The following is an 18,377-nucleotide window of genomic DNA, read 5'->3' as shown; positions in this document are numbered from 1 at the left end:
TTCTCCCCTATTGTACTTGCAATCATACCGAGTATTTCGATGGATCATAGAATGTAGAATCCAAGTCGGTACGATCTCGTGGCCACTGATGTAACCAGGAATGCATCTCACAGTGAAACCATACCTCATACTCTGTGGATGAAGCAGGATGAAACATTGATTGTGAATGACCTTCTCTAAAATAGAACAGCCTTGCGATGCTCTCATTAAGTCACGCTACTTTACAAACGCAAATCAGCTATTCACTCTCCTCATCCTCATCCGCCATTTCAGCATCCATGTCCAATACCTCGTACCGCAGCCCATCGCCGTACAAAACGCAGATTGCCCGGCGATCTTTTCGCCCATTGACGTCGAACCTCAAGGGCCTGGCCTTGGGACCCGACACTGAAAAGGCATGCTTAATAAGGCTCGCGTGTGTGGAATCCGGCGATAACAGGTCCAGAGTAGTAGCATCTATTATGGGTTGAGGTGAGGAAGAGTCAAGCAGCTTGTCGCTGTAGGTGATGAAGAAAGGAGACGGCGAAATGAAGGCTCCTTCGTTATTGAACGTGGATGCCGGCTGAAACGGGATGTTTAGCAGATAGGAAGACCCTTCTACTCATTCCAGGGTAATTAGTGACTGGCGAAATAGGCGTGCGAGGTGGATAACATACTGTTATTCGACCAAAGGAGCATCATGGTATCATCCTGGACGAATTGAATCTGGCGAATTTCTCCTTCCTGCAGATTCAGTGCTCCTATGCAGATTTCCCGGGTAGAGCTGACTCCATTCTCGGAGTCTGAAACAACGCGGTAGATGTAGACTAGGAGCACAAGAGTAAGCATTCATCAAAGCACTTCGGAAGGTCGACAAGCTTACGTAGATGATGTGACTTCATTGATCTCACAGCGATATAGATAACAGTAACCGTCCCATCTTCGCTATTCTGGTGTTGATCCAGTTAGCAACAACACATCTAGGCGAAACAATACCCTTACCTCAGAGCACATAGTGATATCAATGACCTCCTGGTCGGCGTCTGGATGAAGAGCAAGAGGTGAACGGTGCAAAATACCTCTGCGTTGCGTTATCGCTATCTGCCCGAAGACTCTTTCAAACTGTAGTCCTAAGCGCTTTGTCAAATCATTCATCTTGGGAAGCTCTGGATGGCTTGCATCGTTTTGGCCCCGATTCAGCTGCTCAAGCAGCTTTTTGAACGTGTCGTAAAATGGCCGGTCATCTGCAGCCGTCCACTTGTCTGACGTGGTGGCAGAAGGCTTAGCAACTGGCACTCCCATCATGGGAAGCTGCTGGATGAAATGCTGGAGTGCGCTCTTGGTCAGCGCGCCTCTAATGTATTTTAGAGTCTGTGGATAATCTATCATGTCTGTCTTCTCCATGAGTTCATCCAGAGTTTGTGACATGGGCTCCGCAGTCTGCATATCAATTTCATGGCGGAGCCACTGGGAGAAGGCGATGAACTGGGCCAGTTCCTCGTTGGCATTGATAAGGACCTGGTGAGAAAGGAGATGAAGACAATCAAGCGTCTCGACAATCACATCGAGGTCAGACATTTCCAAGCCCAGCACTTCGCTGAGTTTCTGGAATTTAGACAGGCCAATAAGTCGGCTAAGCAGCACTTCGCATCGCTCAAGGGCGGGCAGTAGACACTCATGCGTCAGCCGTCGGACGTTCTCATAGCCGCTTGACACAGCCTTTTCCCACCGTTTATGACCCTGTCGCGTTGTGAGCTGCGTTTCGGAAAACAAAGCACAAAATACGTATATACCCTTTCGCCGACAATGTCTACCAAAAATTCCTTCAACGGCTCGAAGCAATCGCCCGTCGCCACGAGATGGTAAGCGGCAGTGACAAAGTCACAATGGCATTTGTCCTTCAGATCCTCGTTGACACTGCGCATGTATCGCGCTGGCAACTCCTGCGCATTCTTCCACTCAAGCTCAATCTGCCTCTGGACCTGGCAGATATAGCGGAGCAAATTCTGTAACTGGGTTGTCTTGTAGGCTAGAAGCGACAGATACCGACCCGACCTAGTGATAAAGCGAAGATCGATCGTGAGTAGATGCAGTCCATCAGAAGAGCCACGAGTCGACGCGGACGCCAGCAACGCATGCGTCGAGCTCAAGGGATGCGACGCGTGCTGGAGTATTCTGCAAGCAGACGAACTGCCGTTCGAGATCCCGATCTTAAACGAGCCAATCTCAAAGCAGTCGAAGATACGCAGATGGACAGTACCATCATCGAACCCGGCCAGAAGCACATCAACCGCATCATTACTAATTTTCGCCGAGGAGTGAAAAATCGCGTCGATGGACGCCCGAGAGCTAAACACGTCATCACTAGCAAGCTGTCAACCACAATGACCCCGAATCCATACTATCAAAATACTCACTCGCTTCCCGTCGCAGGCAGCGTACTCAATTTCGGTAAGGAGCTCTCGATATCCAGCAATGCCAGCTCCCGCGGTAAATCAGCCTTGAGCAGCGCCGCTGCCTTGGACGGCTGGGTGTCCGGCGACAGCAGATCCGAGACGGTTAGTTGCCCCGCAGCCTCATGCAGATGTCGCTGCGCAGCTTTGCTATCTGTAAAGTTGACTCCCCAGCCCAGACAGCTGATGCTGACGGGCTGAGCGTGAGCGCCCGGCTGAGACGCAGGGTAATGGTGCACCGTTTTACCACTGTACGAGCTGATCAGACGGACGGTGTCATCTGCGCAAGCAACCGCCAGTAGATTCCCTGCGGCCTCGTCAGTCAGCACGACAACTTGCCTTGAAAACAATAGGAGACTAAACTGACCATTATCCTTCCACTTCACCGCTCGGATCTCCCCGTCTGCCTCGTCCTCGCCCAGATACGGATCTCCCTTGAATGACCCCCCGAAGACCTTCTGCCCGTTCAGTCGGAAAACGCGTAACTCTTCATCCTCTGTGACTAGGGCGATCAGGTCCATCGTGGGACAGTATGTCAGCGTGCTTGTCTTGCATTTTGCCGGCAGTGACTTTTCGCCCACGGGCGTGAGCTGTGGCTGGAAGACCCCTTCAGCCATGGCTAAAGTTTATCTTAATCCATCCTCTGATGATAGAGAAGGATTGCGTTGGGCGAAAAATATTAGTTTCGATGCAACTGTCTCAAGGTTGTTAACTTGTTCCTGTAGTTGTTGGATGGATGCTGGAGTGGGTATTTTACCGACGATGCTTGGCACGCGTTTGTCGCGTTGCTTTTGACTTCAGACACCACTGAACTGGTAACTCAACTTATATTTCATCAGGACTGAAGCGAGCAAGGCCATTCATTCCAGAAGGGAAGCTGCAAAAGAATCTTGTGGCCAATTTCTCATGGTACTTTTCATCAGGATTTCCAATCAGGATTTCGTAGATTCTCTATCAACGCCCAGGCCAACTATAAATATTCTTCAGTCCACTCTCTGGCATGTCTAGATTAAGTACCTCCTCTGCTATTCGATATTCTGTGAATTAAAAGACACTGATCATCAAAATCTAGTTTTTGCGTGTAACAAATTGCCAAATGCTACAATGCCTGCATTGTTTAGACTAAAACAACCGATATCCTATTCCTCGCCAGCACCAGACTGGATCACGTTCCGTAGATAGGCCAATTCATCCATCATATCCAACATAGACGCTGAAGCATGACTGAGGCGACTGGGTACTTCCCGGTTGTCAGTAAGCGATGCCGTATTGTTTTTGACATCCTCAGGAAAGTGGATGGTGGACGCGTCGGGACTTTTCACCAAACCCAGTGTCTCGAAGGAGTTCATGGCGCCGAAGAAAGCTGCGTGCCTTTTTGGGTCTCTCTCCACGTTGTACATGTCTTCAATACCGAGGCCTGTCATGTCGAAATCAGACGGAGACAATGACACCGTCAAGCGGGGGAGAGGAAGGTTGAATTGAGGTGAGTCGCCGGCAATGGAGGTTGCGGGTGACGGCTTCGAATTCACAGTCAGGTGAGGAGTGTTTGGATCACTCGCCTCGGAGGCTAAAGAGGGTATGAGCAGGTCGGAAAATTCTGCGTCGCCGGGATGAGGGGACGGCTGGTTTTCGTTGTTGAAAGTGGAAGAGGAGGTCATTGACTCGGGAGAGACTATTTCTGTATCCGTACTCCATTCCGAGAAGTGACTTCTCTCGCAGTACGAGCTGCTGACAACGGACTCCTCCGTTTCAGTGAAGTCAGAAAAGTGACTTCCTAGAATCTCAGTGTCGAGTTCTCTTTCGCGGGCGTCGATATCGCGCAATGCTTCATCCATCACCGATGAGGGCGAGTTGGGTAAGGTGGGAAGCCGTTTTTCTTTGTACGTGAATGGGGTAGGCGTCGTAGCGTCGGGGATGGTGGCAGTTCTCAAGAACGATGGCGACTCTAAGGCCGCCAGGAGCTCTGTGGCCATGTATGAAAATGTTTTTGAGGCACACTCTTCACTCGCGCTCGTATTGTCGGGCTGCGTCTCAAGAGTCAGAGGACTCCTGCACGACAAGTGCTCCATGGATTTTGTGTTCAATGCACGACGATCTTGAATCGACATTGCCAGGGGGTTTTCATTGTCCGCAGAAACAGGTCGGCGGAAGAAAAGGTCTTCTGGGTGAAGGGAGTGCCCGTAAGGCCTGGCGTTCGAGGCCTGATCGAGGTCATGGAAAGAATGCTCGGGAAAGTCGAAGCGGCCTTTCCCACTACTACCGGTGCGGGATACCCCAGGGGCATGTCTGACTTTTGGATCAAGCTCCCTATCTGAGTAGTGGGTGTCGCTGAGGTCGGGAGAAGAAACATTCAGACACCGGATTGCAGCCCGAAGGCCTCTCGATCTTGGAGGTGACACCGAGCGAGCAGATTTGGAGCTAGAACTTCGCGGTGCTTTGTTTCCAGAGCTGCTTGGCTGGGAAGCCGCTCTGTTGGTCAATGCTCCCAGAGGGGATGTACTGAAGGACCAAGCCGGGGTTGGCTGCTGAAGTAGTGGCGGGGATGTACGGAGACGGGGAAGCTTTGGCTTCGGCGGCCGACGTGGATTCATGTACTTGTCGTCTGGGTTCATGGTCCGTATATCAGCCTTCCTGGAGCTCGGACTGTCTTGAAAGGTATGTGTGGGCCGAGTGTCGGGAAGGATAACGGGGACCTGAAGCACATTGAGCGGCTGACCAGGAAGCAACGGGCAAAGCGACGTCACTGGCTCCGCTTGGTTATAATACTCCACGTCGTTGTCCAACAAGTACTAGTTAGGACGTCAGTCTCAGAAGTTACAACTAACAGGTGGAAGTACCCACATAATACCAATAAGTACCTCCCATCTTGAGTCCACCAGACCGCGCTGGGGCCAGATGAGTGGGAGAACCGTCACAGACTATGTCCGTGAATGTGTGACATCCTCTCCAATGGCCTGGACCGACGCGTCGATCCCTTTCCATGACATATGGTTTCGAGAAGTTATCCCATGACCCGAGCAGTTTGACAGACTTGACATTGGGATTGGTAGTACTGTGTAGAGGGTCAATTCAAGTTCAAGCGGGCTGCTTGAGGGAAACTAACAGCAAGAATGTCATCAATGTTGTTGAAGACATGATAGCAACTGATATCGCAATAGCGGAATAAACAAATGTAAGTAGAGAAACGCTGAAGATATATGCCGGACTGATTGACGCTGAATTGCAGATTCAATGACAGGGAAAAACCGCAAAGTATTCCAAGCGATGCGAGTATTATATATATAGTCAAAGATAATGAAGAGTTACCCCGTTGTCGAGGACCAGCCCGGACAGCGAAAGTTGGTGAACGCGAATTGAACGAAATAAAAAAGCCTTGACGTTTCGAAACTGGCCGAGTGTCCGTTCTCTTTTAATGAGATCCAAAAGCTCGGTATCGAGGGTCGACTGCGCCGCTGAATTGACAGTATATAGACCGAATCCAAAGCTATTAATGGTATCTGACAAGCGAGTTCGTCTGCGACTCTTTGTAGTGGACGTCTCAGTAGCCGCGACGACCACAATGACGGAAATTGGATGTTCCTGAGCGACAGAGACAAGAGGCGACGAGAGCCAATTGGCTTGCTATATAGATATACCTAGCAGATGGAAGCGCCAGCGAGGCGGATAGACGAAACGGCGACAGTATATCAGCGCTTACTGCAGTTGTTGTGGTTTCGAGAGGAGATATTTTCTGAGTTCTTGAGAACTTCCAGCAGGGACTGAAAAGAGGCAAAAATGAACAAGGGTGATGGGAGCGCCATCAATAGAAGGTAATATATGCGACGTGAAGAATAATAATAACCATCAAAACCAGAGGCATCATCATAAATAATAATCAAAATCAATACATGAGGAAAAAGCACCTTGAATAAGATCCACTGGCTGCTGTAAGAACCACGTCACAACCCTGTATGTCGATAACATGCAGGGGGGAGAGAAACTTGAGTGTCAAATATTGGAGAGGAGAAAAGGATTGGAAGAAATCTGAGGAACTACTCAAACTAGTGAAAAATAGCGACAGCACAGGGCGATGATGACTTAATTACCGCAGAGGCTGGCTTTCAATATTCGATCATCCAGCCGACGAGACCGATTGAGTTGAAAGTGTAGCCTCTGATTGATTGACTCCAATAATGGCATTATCCCCATCCTGAATGCGATCAGCAGCAGAGCCACAAGAATGCAATCAGCCAGCCATGTGGTTGTTGACCCGAGCAGTGGAGATCATCATCGCCAGCTAAATACTCCGTACCACCTAGATATCTACCAAGTACAAGAAATCAACCACTCAATGACCATTACTCTGTAATTATCTTTCCAACCTGTAGAATAGTTGTACAGACCAGTCAACTTCACAAAATGATCAATAACACGCAGATTATCCACGTGAAAACCATGTATACTCTAGGTATCTATCTATGGGTTGCATGGGCCATGCCTTTGTAAAATACTGCACTTGATAATACCATTATTACCAGGGGCTTGTGCATAAGACTCAAGGACTCAAGGTAGACATCCCAACAGAACCATCAATTCATTCTAAGGATAATCTAAGATGAACAAGACATTTGTTAACTCAAAGCCGAAATGACTTGACTGACGATCATCTCACAGGCAGTCCTGCCCTGAATGTTGAACCCTAAGGCTGTATCGACCTAGCCAGACTAATCGAACAGTATCCGTAGCACCATCCAGGTCTCACCGGTCCTTGAACAAATCAGATAGACTACTCAGAAAGCAGAACTTCCAAATCCAAATTGACCAGTCGGATTCCCCGTGCACGCCGAAATTCTCCTAGTCCTGGCGCTTACGGCCATGCAGGTACGCTCTTAGTGTGCTTCGGTGCCGGGCAACCGATGGCAGAAACATCCTCACCCACACCGACCACGGCGGTTCCGATCATTATGTTTCTGTCATCGTCATCCCCTGCGGAGCGTACTCAATTACCATCGCCTGGATTGATAACATGGGGTTTTACTGGAGTCACCGATGTATGTCCGAAGCTTGTGGGGAAGGAACATCGTGATGTTGATTCCCATGGGTCATCTTCAATAGTAGGTAGTCCAGAGACGGCCGATGGATCCACTATCTGCTAGTGGTGGCTGAATGGACTCAACCAATCTCTCGACTTCTGGCGATACGATTACGGAAGATGATTCCTTTTACCTATTTTCACTATCTATTCGCCAGTTCGAGGGGCTTTCCAAGTGCTCCTGTTCACATTCAACAGTCTGGCGCTTACTGCAGCACGTTTCAGCCTACTCCCTTGCATGTGTGAAGTATGAGCCTGTTTGGGAATGATTACCTGTCAGTTGTCCTGGAATGTCCTGGCCAGAGCCTAGACCGGGAAATCAGAATAAAGAGGAAAATCTGCCTAATCCATTAACGCTGCTGGCAAGGGTAGAGAGGTATTAGATAGGTACGCCGAGTCCAAGCTGGAAACACAGTAGCCGCCCTCAAGCTAATGAAACAACAACCAGAATAACAAAAGCAATGAGCCACCGCGTAGCAAACTCGTCAAGCAGAATACACAACCAACTGCCTAAAACGCCTTCCGCTTATCGTATTTCTTATGCACAGCACCCATCGTGCACTTGAGGATGCCCTCCGCGTTCAGCGTCTGCCCGCGATGCCCCCTCCACGGCACCGTATCGACAATATCCCTCAGATTATCCTCCTTGGCCATCTTCCCCAGATCATCGTCCAGATCCTCCAGATATCTCCTCGCCCCCTCATCATCCCCAATCTGGAAGAACTGGATACCCACCTGCCACGGCACAGCCCGACACCGCGGCCCATCCAACCGCTTCGCAACATCAACAATCACACTCTCCGCATCATCCGTAAACACCCCATCCGTAATCGCAATGATATTCAACGGCTTCACAAACTTCGCCGGATCCCTCAGGTTCCCATCCTCATCCGTCGCGGCAGCCATCTTCTCCACACGCCGCAGGTACGGGTTCAGGATCTGCAGCAGCCGTTTCCCGTACGGTGTTGGCCCGCGCGGCCGCACACTGTTGAAGATCTCCTGCACGTCCGCGGCGGTGGTGATATTATGGTATGCGCCCGTCGAAGTGGCCGTCGCGTCGCGGCGGTGGTTGAGAAAGTAGATGTCGATTCCGTCCTGGTCGTACCGCGTGCAGATGGGTGCGATGGCGGCAAGGGCCTCCTCGGCTTCCTTCCACCGCGATCCGAGCATGCTTGAGCTGTCGTCGACGACGAAGATCGTGTCGAATTCGCGGAGGAAGGCGTAGGGTGAGTCGCCCGTGCTGCTGGTGAAGGAGGCCGTCGAGCCGGGTGTAAGTGTGACTGGTGCTGGTGCTGGTGCTTGCTGGGTGTAGGGGGGCGGAGACCAGACGTCGAGGTTGCTGGTTTGCACGTAGGTGTTTCCCTTGTGGGGCCTAGATTGGGTTGCTTGGTAGGTGGCCGTTCTTGAGGTGGTTGAACTGCCTCCTACTCGTGAGTGACGATGGCCCATTGTGATTTCTGGACTGTCGTCGATAGTATAAGCGGGTGGGAGCTGGCGCTGGAGAGATTCCGGCACGAGAGAGTCTCTTGGTGAATCAAGAGAAAGGGGAGGAGGGGGAGAAGATCGAGACTTGAATCTTCCAAAGAGAAGCGGCATTGAGATTTGGGAATCTGAATGATGCTCGTGGTATGCAATCGGCTCAACAAAAGAGGGAAAGTATGATGCCTTTCCTTGGTTGCGAATGAAGTCAAAACTCGCTAAACAGGCAGTCTCAACCACAGATCTATGGATTTGTCGACGAATGATCTCATTGTTTGTTCCTTTGCGTAGGCGCGAACATTACTTTCTTTTATCTACTCATAACCTTTAGTATCATGAACGACGAAGGCATATACAAGGCGGACTATGGTGTCATACTACTAGCACAGAGAAAGTTGTCTATACACTAGTCTAAGAAGGCTGAGGCTCTGAGCTTAGACAATCATGTCTAGGATCGCTCTTGTGGCATGTCTTAGAAGGTAATACAAGGGCTAAATCCCCCCCGAACCCTAAATGCAAAGGATTCAGGGTTCAGGATAAGAACTAGTGAAGGGACGTGCCAGAATAAAATGAGGCTGAGTCCTCTACCAATAATTATGACTCAGTCACTGTAGCCCTTGCTCCCATATTCCCGGAGTCCAGCAGGTAAGCCTTGCCTTAGGTTGCAGGCTTGCAGCACCGCCCCTCCGCAACCGCAGGCAGGGGCTGTGTAGTTGCCTCAGGAACAAATGAAACCAGACAGTGTGCAGTCCACCAGAAGGCTTCAATCTAAGCTTTCTGAGAAATACGAGGCGTATTATGTATGTGAGGGGGTCATTTACATATGTACAGCATAAATCATCTGACAACGCGCCTGACGAGACATACAAAAATCGTTCATCCAATACGCCAGATCACCGAGACTATACGCCGAGGTCCAATCAAAATCACTCGCATAAAAGAAAGCAGTCATTCAGCCTCCAAATGCTTCCAAGTACTTGTCAAAACTTTATTTCTCACAACAGCGGAGCTCTTCTCCTCTATGAGAACCCCATCATCACCCACGCCCTCAAAGACCCCCGCTTCGGATTCTAGAACATCAATCAAAGCAAGAGCCTGATCGATCCCCATACCGTGCCCGATGAGCCGCAGACAGTCAATGCCCCACTTTCGCAAAGGATGGTTCTTCCCCTCGGTTGCGCCGGCCAGTACCAGCGGCCACAGCAGCACGAGACCTGCTGTGTGACTCTCGTTGATGGGGACAGAGCCCGTCTGACTCTTTTCAGTGTTTCCAACGCCAAAATGGTAGGGTACGCTGGCGCAGATGTCCGCAGCCAACTGTCGCGTGAGGCTGCGGATCCTGAAGCAATGACTTTGCAGTTCGCTGGGAGCGCATGTGCCCGCTGACTTGCCGAACAGTCGCCGCAGACAGCTCAGTATGATCTCGCAGACGATGATCCGCGCGCAGCGATACTGATTCCATGTATGGCAGATCCAGAGATCGTTGTAGATGTGGTATTGATTGTTGTACGGAAGTATGCCACGACAGAGTCTCTTGAACGCTGCATCAGAGTAAGGGTTCTCGACGGTGCTGTACGAAAAGTCTGGAGGAAGAGATGCAAGCCAGGCTAGCAATTCAGCATCGATGCCGTAGGCAGCTGCTAGAACCTCTTGATTATCTGTCATGTACTTTTGGCTGACATCGGCGCGGAGGTTGGACAATCTGCCTAGGATGTAAATCAGGCGATCACCGTAGGCCTCTGTCTGTGGGCGGAGAAACATGCCAAGTGGTGCACATTCGAGCACCGATGGCGGCACGTGTACGCTGAGCTGTAAGCAGCTCGTAATCTGCGAGTGTCAGTTGTCATCTGAACAAAGAAAAGTCAAGCCGCAGGAGTCGGTGAAGCACGTACTATTTGAAACCGCAGCTGGATGAACAGTTTCAGACCCTCTTCATTCTGTACTTGCTCTGGACCGCGCAGTTCAAGAATGGCCGCGGCTCCGCGAATATGGTTCGTCCACTTCTCAATATTTTGTGTTGTTCTGCTGGTAACGACCTGGAATAATGTCTCAGATATCATGAGCAGAAAAAAACAGGCCAAAGCTACTTACCTCAAAAATTGCCAGCATCAAGACCGCCCCCAGTGTCGGATTGGCTTTCACCTCTGCTGGATTCGAGACAGCAAACGCTAACATTTGCAAAGCGTATCCATAATCCGCTTCAGCAGCGATAATCATCGACATGTCCTGTCGGACCCGTCCAAGCATCGCCGTCCCCACAGCACCGACACTCGCCTTCATAGCCTCCTGACTCACAGAAAAGCCCGTTCTCGCAAGAAACTCGGGACTCAGATCAATCATCCAGTGAAACCCAGGCCACGGATTGTACCGAAGAAAGTAACAGACCGCCTCATCCTGCGTGGTCTGGTACGACGGCTGAAGCCTCGTCAGCGGCTGCCGCTCAATCAGCTCCGGCTGCAGCGGACTATCATCGCTGAAGTCAATAGCATCGCTACTCCGGCTGGCCGAGACCGTCGTCGCACCCGATGAAGACTCCGGGCTACTCTCACTCGGCGAAAGGGTCCGCCGGGCCTTCCTTGCCTGCTTGGACTTTCGCGCTGCGGCACTATTCCGGGCCTTCCTGACAACCTGCTGACTTTCATCACGAAACATCAACGAAAGCTCGTCCCGGTAGCCGGGACAGGCCCTGTTGCCTTTGAGGCATTGCGAACAAGCAGGCCGGACCTGGTCGCACCGGATCTTCCTGGATCGGCATTGGCCGCATCCTTTGCTGGGTTTCCCACAGAAGACCATAGTGAACCAATAGTTTTCCGTTCTTCTAGAATAAAAGCAGCCGGTCGCACAAGCACACTCGTGGATGCAGAAACCCGTTCCTGAATGAGTAAGCTGTGCGAGCAGTGGTACCACCGCGGGAAGGCCTGTGTATGATCTGACTCTGAGCCTGCCAGGCGCTAGAGTAAAGCTATCGCGTCGTTGAGAATAAATTCTCGAGATGGAAGACCGTGCTCGCCACCATCAACAACGATGGAAATGAGATGCACAAGAGGGGAATCCTCGTCTCTTGCATGGTCGGTTCCGTTCCTGAAACTCCAGGAGAGCGCTGCCTCACACGACCCAATCAAGCCACATGTTGGGGTAAAGCTAGTCCGCATCAGGTGATCTGCGCCACGGCACTGCAGTGCGGGGGATTTCCCGAGGTTATCAGTTATCATCGATGTGAACTCTGTTCTCAACTTTCACGTCCATCTACATTAGTCTAACTGTTTGAGAGTATAGACGTCAGAATACCGGAAGAATCGGCAACTCATGCATAAAAAGATTAATCTGTGCGCAGCATCCATTACTTGACTGAGGTCTGATTGGCCAGGATATAAGAACAGCCAAAGAAAGTGTCCATGCTCTATATAATCATTCTCGTCGATCATGTGTCTACTGGAAGTTTCGAAAACTACCTTCATATAGCTGTAAGCCTGAGCTCAAGAAATCTAACGCCGAACATGCGCCACTCCCGTCATTAGGATCCCGAGGCAGCGAGCCGGTACTCCTCAGGAATGTCCACAGGCCACTTATCTACGCCGTCCAACAAGGCCAGCGCCATACCACCGCTCAGATGTATCTGAATGTGACAATGGAGCAAGAATGCGCCAGGATTGACGACTTGATATCTGATCGCCAACCAAGTGGGGCCAGGTGCAGTGGGAGGCGTTATGAATGTGTCCCGGATCTGCGGGGTCTTAAAGTTGAAGCTCTCCGGAATGTACTTCGTCGCCTCGGCCACTGAGGTATAGTTGAAATCTCCATTTCCTTGACCAATGACGAAGAACTTGTTCGAGTGCTTGTGAATAGGGTGAGGTGGCTGTAAAGGGCCGACCACTCTGAGGATGAGATCGACCCAGGTTCCGTTGCGAGTTGAAATTGAGAGATCGGGCTTGGCCGCGGAGCGATTAAACAGAAGCGGAGACGCTTCCTCCAGGGAGAGCGGGAAGCTTGAGTTTCCAAGCACCCAACGGTAGGATGCATTAAAACGGTGGATATCTAGGAAGAAGGTCTGGGCAACCTCTTGCGCCGGTACCTCCACAGGAAAAGGAATCACCATGCTCTCGTCGAATGCCACGACTTCCGCTGTTGTATTTGCGCCGGTGATGTCGATTGATGGCTGCGAAGGACGTGATTGAGCTTTGAAAGGCGTGTTGTAAGACATGCTCGCTTTGCCGCTAATAATCTGATTGACTCCGCTGTTTGCTATACGAACGGTGTAGTCACCAGCCGGTTTATCCAGCTTCACCATGATTGAGTACCGGTTTCCGTTGGCAATGGTGACCGCATCCACTCGAGTAGGGACGATGTACCTTCCATCGATGGCGTATATATACATGGGATGTTCGTCGATCGAGAAAGTGATCATTGCCAAACCAGCAGAACTAATTAGGTCGAAGCTGGCGTACGAAGCGTACGGATCAACCAGGAGTCGCTCGGTCGAGCCCTGAGACGGAGTACAGCCGGAAAACACCGTCGGTGGGATGGCACTGAAGTTATGCGGAAAATTTCCTTGGATCAGTGGATTCGTCGGGGGCACGCAACTGGGAAAGTCAACTTCAAATCGATAACTTGAACTACGGTACTTCTTTCGCACTTACCCAATATCAGTCAGCGAAGAGTTTCCCAAAAAAGCCCACTTTGCCGCACTGGCATACTGATCCAATGTACGGCGGTCCAGACACTGCACCGAGCCCTTTCCATTGACCAACAACGCGTTCACACAGAATGCGTCTTGTCCACTTGCCTTCTCCACGTGCCACAGCTCCTCGGACGTCAACTGGCGCCAGTCACTTAGCAGTACTGGGATTGTTCTTTCTTCGGCTCGACGCATGGCCTCGACTTCACTCGTACAATTAGTTATCAACCAAAAGGGCTTCTTTACTGCGTCATCAGGACGGATATAAATCGCTCCGTATAAGCCATCATCAATCTGCCCTCTGCTGTGAGAGTGATAAAAGTAGCTGCCATACTGTCCTGCATTCCACTTGTAAAGAAAAGTGCTGCCGGATGGGATTGGTCTTTGCGAAAGACCAGGAACTCCATCGGACCAAGGCGTTCCCGTTTGGTCAATTCCTGATTAGATGAGAGGTGTCAGACTTATCTATCACCTATTGCCGCTAAATAACCTTACCGTGGAAGTGAATTGTGGTAGCAAACGGAAGTTGATTATCCACCATAAACTCAACATCATCCCCCTGTCGCAAGTACAATGGCGGAGCTGGAAATTGGCCGTTGGTGAGGATCATCTTCCGAGCGATACCAGCTGGAGCCCAGTCCTCCCATGTCAGAGTGATCTTAAAGCGTACCACATTGGCCGATCCCCAAGAGACAAAGCATAGCAGCAGCAGTGCTAGGGAAGCCAGTCCATCGCGAAAGGAGCCCATATCGAACACTGAACACAGGGGAAATGCAACGACAGGAGAAAACATAACCGAACGGCGGAGAATCCATTGCTTTAATATCCCCGAAATGGGTATCAGGCTGCAGTGCCACCCTCAAAAAAGGTCCATCTCTGAACAAGTGGCAGGGCTGGCTGACAAAAATCCCCATGTGTGCAGAGTCTGTCAAATTCAAAATGCAAGGAGAACCAACCCAGGTTCATCGATTAGCTGCACGATTCCACTAGCCAAATGAGCTCCTCGGCTGAGAGTCAGCTCAGTCACATTGTACAAACCGGACCACCGGACTGATCGACTATTGATTCACAAATCCATATTGAATGAAACCGACTCTGGTAAGTGAGAAATCCGTCGAATTATCCGTGCCATACGCACCCACACCGGAAGCGGTGAGGGTGCGTATGGCACGGATACTTCGGCCCATGGCTTTGTTGGTTGTCGAAGTTTAGTTCTCGCTCTGGTGGCTGTATCCCAGTGAGGTGCAGGCACATGGTTCGCCAAGTCAGCGAAATCAGCCTCCTTTGATCAGTAGATCTGCAATCGGGCCGCATAAACCACAGACTTCAAGGACTGTGCACTACTAGTACTGCCCTGCACTCAGTAAACTATTCCAGTGTAGAATGTAAGATGCAGATCCTCGGTACCATCGACCAACTAGTGATTGCCAGGGAAGATCAGACCCACTTGTTTAAGTTGATGACGACCCTTAGTACGGATATGTGTGGTTTTGATGGGTAAAGAGAGGGCAAGGGGAATACGGAGCAGTTAGAGAGGTAGAGATCAAACAAAATTGACACATTGTCGACGTTTGTAGCAAGAAGTGGATATAATTTGGGGTGGTGAGCTTGAGTCGTGGTTGAAAAAAGGATGGAGATCAAGCCTTTCGGGCCGCTCTGCTCCAGCCTCCATACCTCGGCTCTGATCCTCGACGGCCACGGAAATAGCCGGGAGTCTCAGGACAAGGGACTTGTTTACGATTACTTCGGACGGCTATTAAATGCTTCAAGAAGCCCATAAACTTCGGCAAATTATCATGAAGCAGTCACAACAGCCTACAGATTCGAACTACCTTATGTCCGCTCAAGAATCCCCCTCAAGACGCCAGTTCAAGGAAGAGTAGAAATGTCTGCATAGCATTTGGATCAACTCAGTATCCTTATAGGACGGCTAAATCGATGCCCCAATGCAATTTACAGTCCTAATATGGACGAAAGACTCGAAAGGGCCATCCGAACCGATCCAGGGCCTTCAACGGCACAACTCAGGAGTTCAGGACATCGTCAAAGTCGTACGACGTGCCGATGAGGAGAAACACCCAAGTTACGTGCTAGAAACAATCATCCAGCCCCGCTCAGTCTTTGGCTTCTGGTTTTTACCCTCATATGGTCTACCAGGAACAAACTCGGGCGCGTCCCCACGAAGCTTCGAGGTTGGAGTCGATTCGGCGAACATCACCTCCTTGGCAGAAACAGGACTCTTTGTCTCTGAGGATGGCGAGTATATCTCTGGAGGTGGCGAATCCGTGAAGCTCGGGTGAGGGGTGAAACGGGGTGGTTCGAACTCCTAGCGTTCGACAACATGTCAGTATCCAAAGGAGCCGAGACAATCGAATGAATGAGCGAGCCAACGAGTTTGATCAATCTTACCTGCCGTCCGCCTGCGGTGCGAATGTCATGCAGAATCATCTTGTACTGGTTAAGTTGCTCCCTCATCCGCTGCGCAAGAACAGGGGGAGGAGTGGTCATCATTGCATGAGGTGCATTCATGGCAGGATGGGCCCCCAGGAAAGGCTCTGGCTGCGCATAACCAGGAGGGGGACTGTTCATCATTGCGTGAGCCGAATTCATGACGGGACGGCCGGTCATGACAGGTCCTGGCTGCGCAAACACAGCAGGTGGAGTGGCCATCATTGTGTTGGGTGGGATCATGGTGGGACGGCCGGTATTGACCGGTCCTGGAAGCCCTGGAACCCAGGTGTTCACGGGTTGATGATGCTGGTAAGGCAAAGGCTGGTTATTGAACGCGTTGACACGGGATCTGGGGACTGGTGCATGCGCGATCTCATCAGGAGTAAGGAAGGGAACCCTCGGATCTCTGGAGAAGCGTTCTATGTCTTGCACGAGGACGGGTGGGAATCGCTCGACCGTGCGGCCTCTCATTTGGTCTGGAAAATTGATTGTGTTGACCGTGTTGCCGAAATTGGTTGGCTGCCACTCTGCCATGTTAGCTACTCGAAACACAAGAGACTGTCATAGCAGGATTGTCTCGATGGTTGTTGGAAAAGACTCGAAAAGACAGACTTACCCGGTAGCGCTGATTCCTACGCTCCTTCCGCATGATGCTTGTTATGGAGAACACTTAGGGATAGAGTTCAAGACGAGTTGAGGCAGCAAGAGTCGAGAGTTGGGAAGTTGTTGGAGATCGTAACTTTTAGTACTGGTAAGAAGAGGGCGACGTGACGGGTCTGTTGCACTCTAACAGTCAATGGTCATTCACAATATCCTGAAAGGCTTTCGCCAGTAGGGCATTATGCAAAGCCACTTGAATGAACAAACAAGCTAAGCATAATAATTCTTTGTCATTCTGCCTTTATTTTGATCTCCCAAGAAAGACAGGTCGCTACAAAGCTGAGACTCTTTGTCCTTTGTGCCCTCAACCTCACCTCATTTTCTTCCATTGAGTGAGGAACACTCTTTCGCTGCCAGAAATGCTTATGCGTCTAGGGGGCATCAGTTCAATCCGTTTGGGGAAACACATTCAGATCAGTCTACAAGCTCAACTAAAGTACAGTACTTATTGAGCACAAGATGAGTTACTCATGATCATTCCTTTGGTAGGGCTACGCCCAATTTCTTTTCCATTTTTCTAGTGTTTTTGTGGCTTTTCTAATTCATCAGTGAAAGTGAAAACAAAAAGAAAAACAATCAACGAGCAGTGTTGACTCATACAGATGACCTTTTTTTTGTGGATTTTTTTTTCTTTCTTTTTTTTTGGTGTCTTCAGTCTTTCTTGACTGTTGACAAAGATGAAGCTTGAGTTAGGGTTGACTGAAGATCAACAAAGAGATAAGTAAAGAAAATTGTAAATCGACTGGGCGATGGCCGAGGCCCGGGTATCAAAAACGCAAGACAGCAAAAAATGCCATTGCTCATTCATTCGTCAGTCATAAGACAGAAATCAGGTGAAAGTGATACTCCGTAATCGTCATCAGTCGTGCAATTCATAAGCTGATGCTCTAAAAGGCGAATTTGGCCCGAGCTTGAAGGAAATGCTCATAAAGAGCACGTTCCGCAACAGCTTTCTTTTCAGTTTTTTTGCCTAGCATCTCCTCGGCTTCTGCGAGAGCTGAACGTGCGTTGTTCACAACATCCAGTTGATGCTTGAGTGCAAAAATTTCCTGTACACATCATCAGAGAAAGGGACCAGTCAGAGGAGCTCTACAACAGCAAGGAGACTCACCTGAAGCATCTTTGCTTTCTTATCCCTGTTCGTCTCTTCACAGATCTCTCGGTAAATTCGAGGAAAGAAGGCATTGACCTCATCATCTTTCCGCTCCGTAGGAAGATTCCACCAATCTGTATTCGAGGCATGGGTTGTCTGGGAAGAAACGGCTCCTGGCGACTCGGAGACGGCGGCCCGTTCCTCTGCGAGCTTTTTAACCTGTGCTGCCTTCTTTGAGCCTGTGGCTGCACTGAGATGACGCGAAACACGGGTCGAGCGCTGCGGGCTTCCAGTGGAAGCTGTCATGGCTGAAGGTCTCCTAGTGCGGCCATCTGCAGCAACAGGCGTTTGCAATCTAGGATTTGTGGCCGCTCTGGTACGCGTTGACTTGGTAGGCCTAGCAAACGATGGAGTTTGATACTCCTCGTAGACACGTGGCGAAGGGGCCGGGATGGAAGACAATGAGGAAGTAGGAGTCGGGAACGCTCCAGGTGAGACATGGATAGGGGCACTAAT

At 50.3% G+C, this 18,377-nt stretch overlaps 6 protein-coding genes across 6 annotated transcripts; all 6 read right to left on the bottom strand.

The window, feature by feature from the left end:
• Positions 1-238: 238 nt before the first annotated feature.
• Positions 239-3,049, bottom strand: CDV56_104001 (putative anaphase-promoting complex component Cut20/Apc4; the record flags this gene model as incomplete). Its single annotated transcript, XM_026757620.1, has 7 exons — positions 239-597; positions 657-806; positions 863-929; positions 982-1,719; positions 1,773-2,328; positions 2,397-2,739; positions 2,800-3,049. The coding sequence occupies 7 exons, from the start codon at positions 3,047-3,049 to the stop codon at positions 239-241; spliced, it is 2,463 nt and encodes an 820-aa protein (XP_026615624.1).
• A 522-nt stretch (positions 3,050-3,571) lies between these two features.
• CDV56_103742 (uncharacterized protein) lies at positions 3,572-5,567 on the bottom strand (the record flags this gene model as incomplete). Its single annotated transcript, XM_026757361.1, has 3 exons — positions 3,572-5,221; positions 5,274-5,484; positions 5,536-5,567. The coding sequence occupies 3 exons, from the start codon at positions 5,565-5,567 to the stop codon at positions 3,572-3,574; spliced, it is 1,893 nt and encodes a 630-aa protein (XP_026615623.1).
• Positions 5,568-8,013: 2,446 nt separating this feature from the next.
• CDV56_103402 (uncharacterized protein) lies at positions 8,014-8,952 on the bottom strand (the record flags this gene model as incomplete). Its single annotated transcript, XM_026757021.1, has 1 exon — positions 8,014-8,952. One exon carries the CDS (start codon positions 8,950-8,952, stop codon positions 8,014-8,016), a length of 939 nt encoding a protein of 312 aa, XP_026615622.1.
• A 978-nt stretch (positions 8,953-9,930) lies between these two features.
• Positions 9,931-11,775, bottom strand: CDV56_103077 (Zn(II)2Cys6 transcription factor; the record flags this gene model as incomplete). The annotated part of the gene is made up of 3 exons (XM_026756696.1): positions 9,931-10,809; positions 10,875-11,018; positions 11,074-11,775. The coding sequence occupies 3 exons, from the start codon at positions 11,773-11,775 to the stop codon at positions 9,931-9,933; spliced, it is 1,725 nt and encodes a 574-aa protein (XP_026615621.1).
• Positions 11,776-12,496: 721 nt separating this feature from the next.
• On the bottom strand, positions 12,497-14,405 carry CDV56_102769 (multicopper oxidase; the record flags this gene model as incomplete). The annotated part of the gene is made up of 3 exons (XM_026756388.1): positions 12,497-13,562; positions 13,620-14,094; positions 14,153-14,405. 3 exons carry the CDS (start codon positions 14,403-14,405, stop codon positions 12,497-12,499), a joined length of 1,794 nt encoding a protein of 597 aa, XP_026615620.1.
• Positions 14,406-15,740: 1,335 nt separating this feature from the next.
• On the bottom strand, positions 15,741-16,757 carry CDV56_102465 (uncharacterized protein; the record flags this gene model as incomplete). Its single annotated transcript, XM_026756084.1, has 3 exons — positions 15,741-15,983; positions 16,067-16,666; positions 16,725-16,757. 3 exons carry the CDS (start codon positions 16,755-16,757, stop codon positions 15,741-15,743), a joined length of 876 nt encoding a protein of 291 aa, XP_026615619.1.
• Positions 16,758-18,377: the final 1,620 nt, after the last annotated feature.

Source organism: Aspergillus thermomutatus, assembly GCF_002237265.1.
Source record: "Aspergillus thermomutatus strain HMR AF 39 chromosome Unknown NODE_61, whole genome shotgun sequence".
In the NCBI taxonomy this organism is placed as follows: Eukaryota; Fungi; Ascomycota; class Eurotiomycetes; order Eurotiales; family Aspergillaceae; genus Aspergillus; species Aspergillus thermomutatus.
This window is presented reverse-complemented; position numbering and strand designations above follow the sequence as displayed.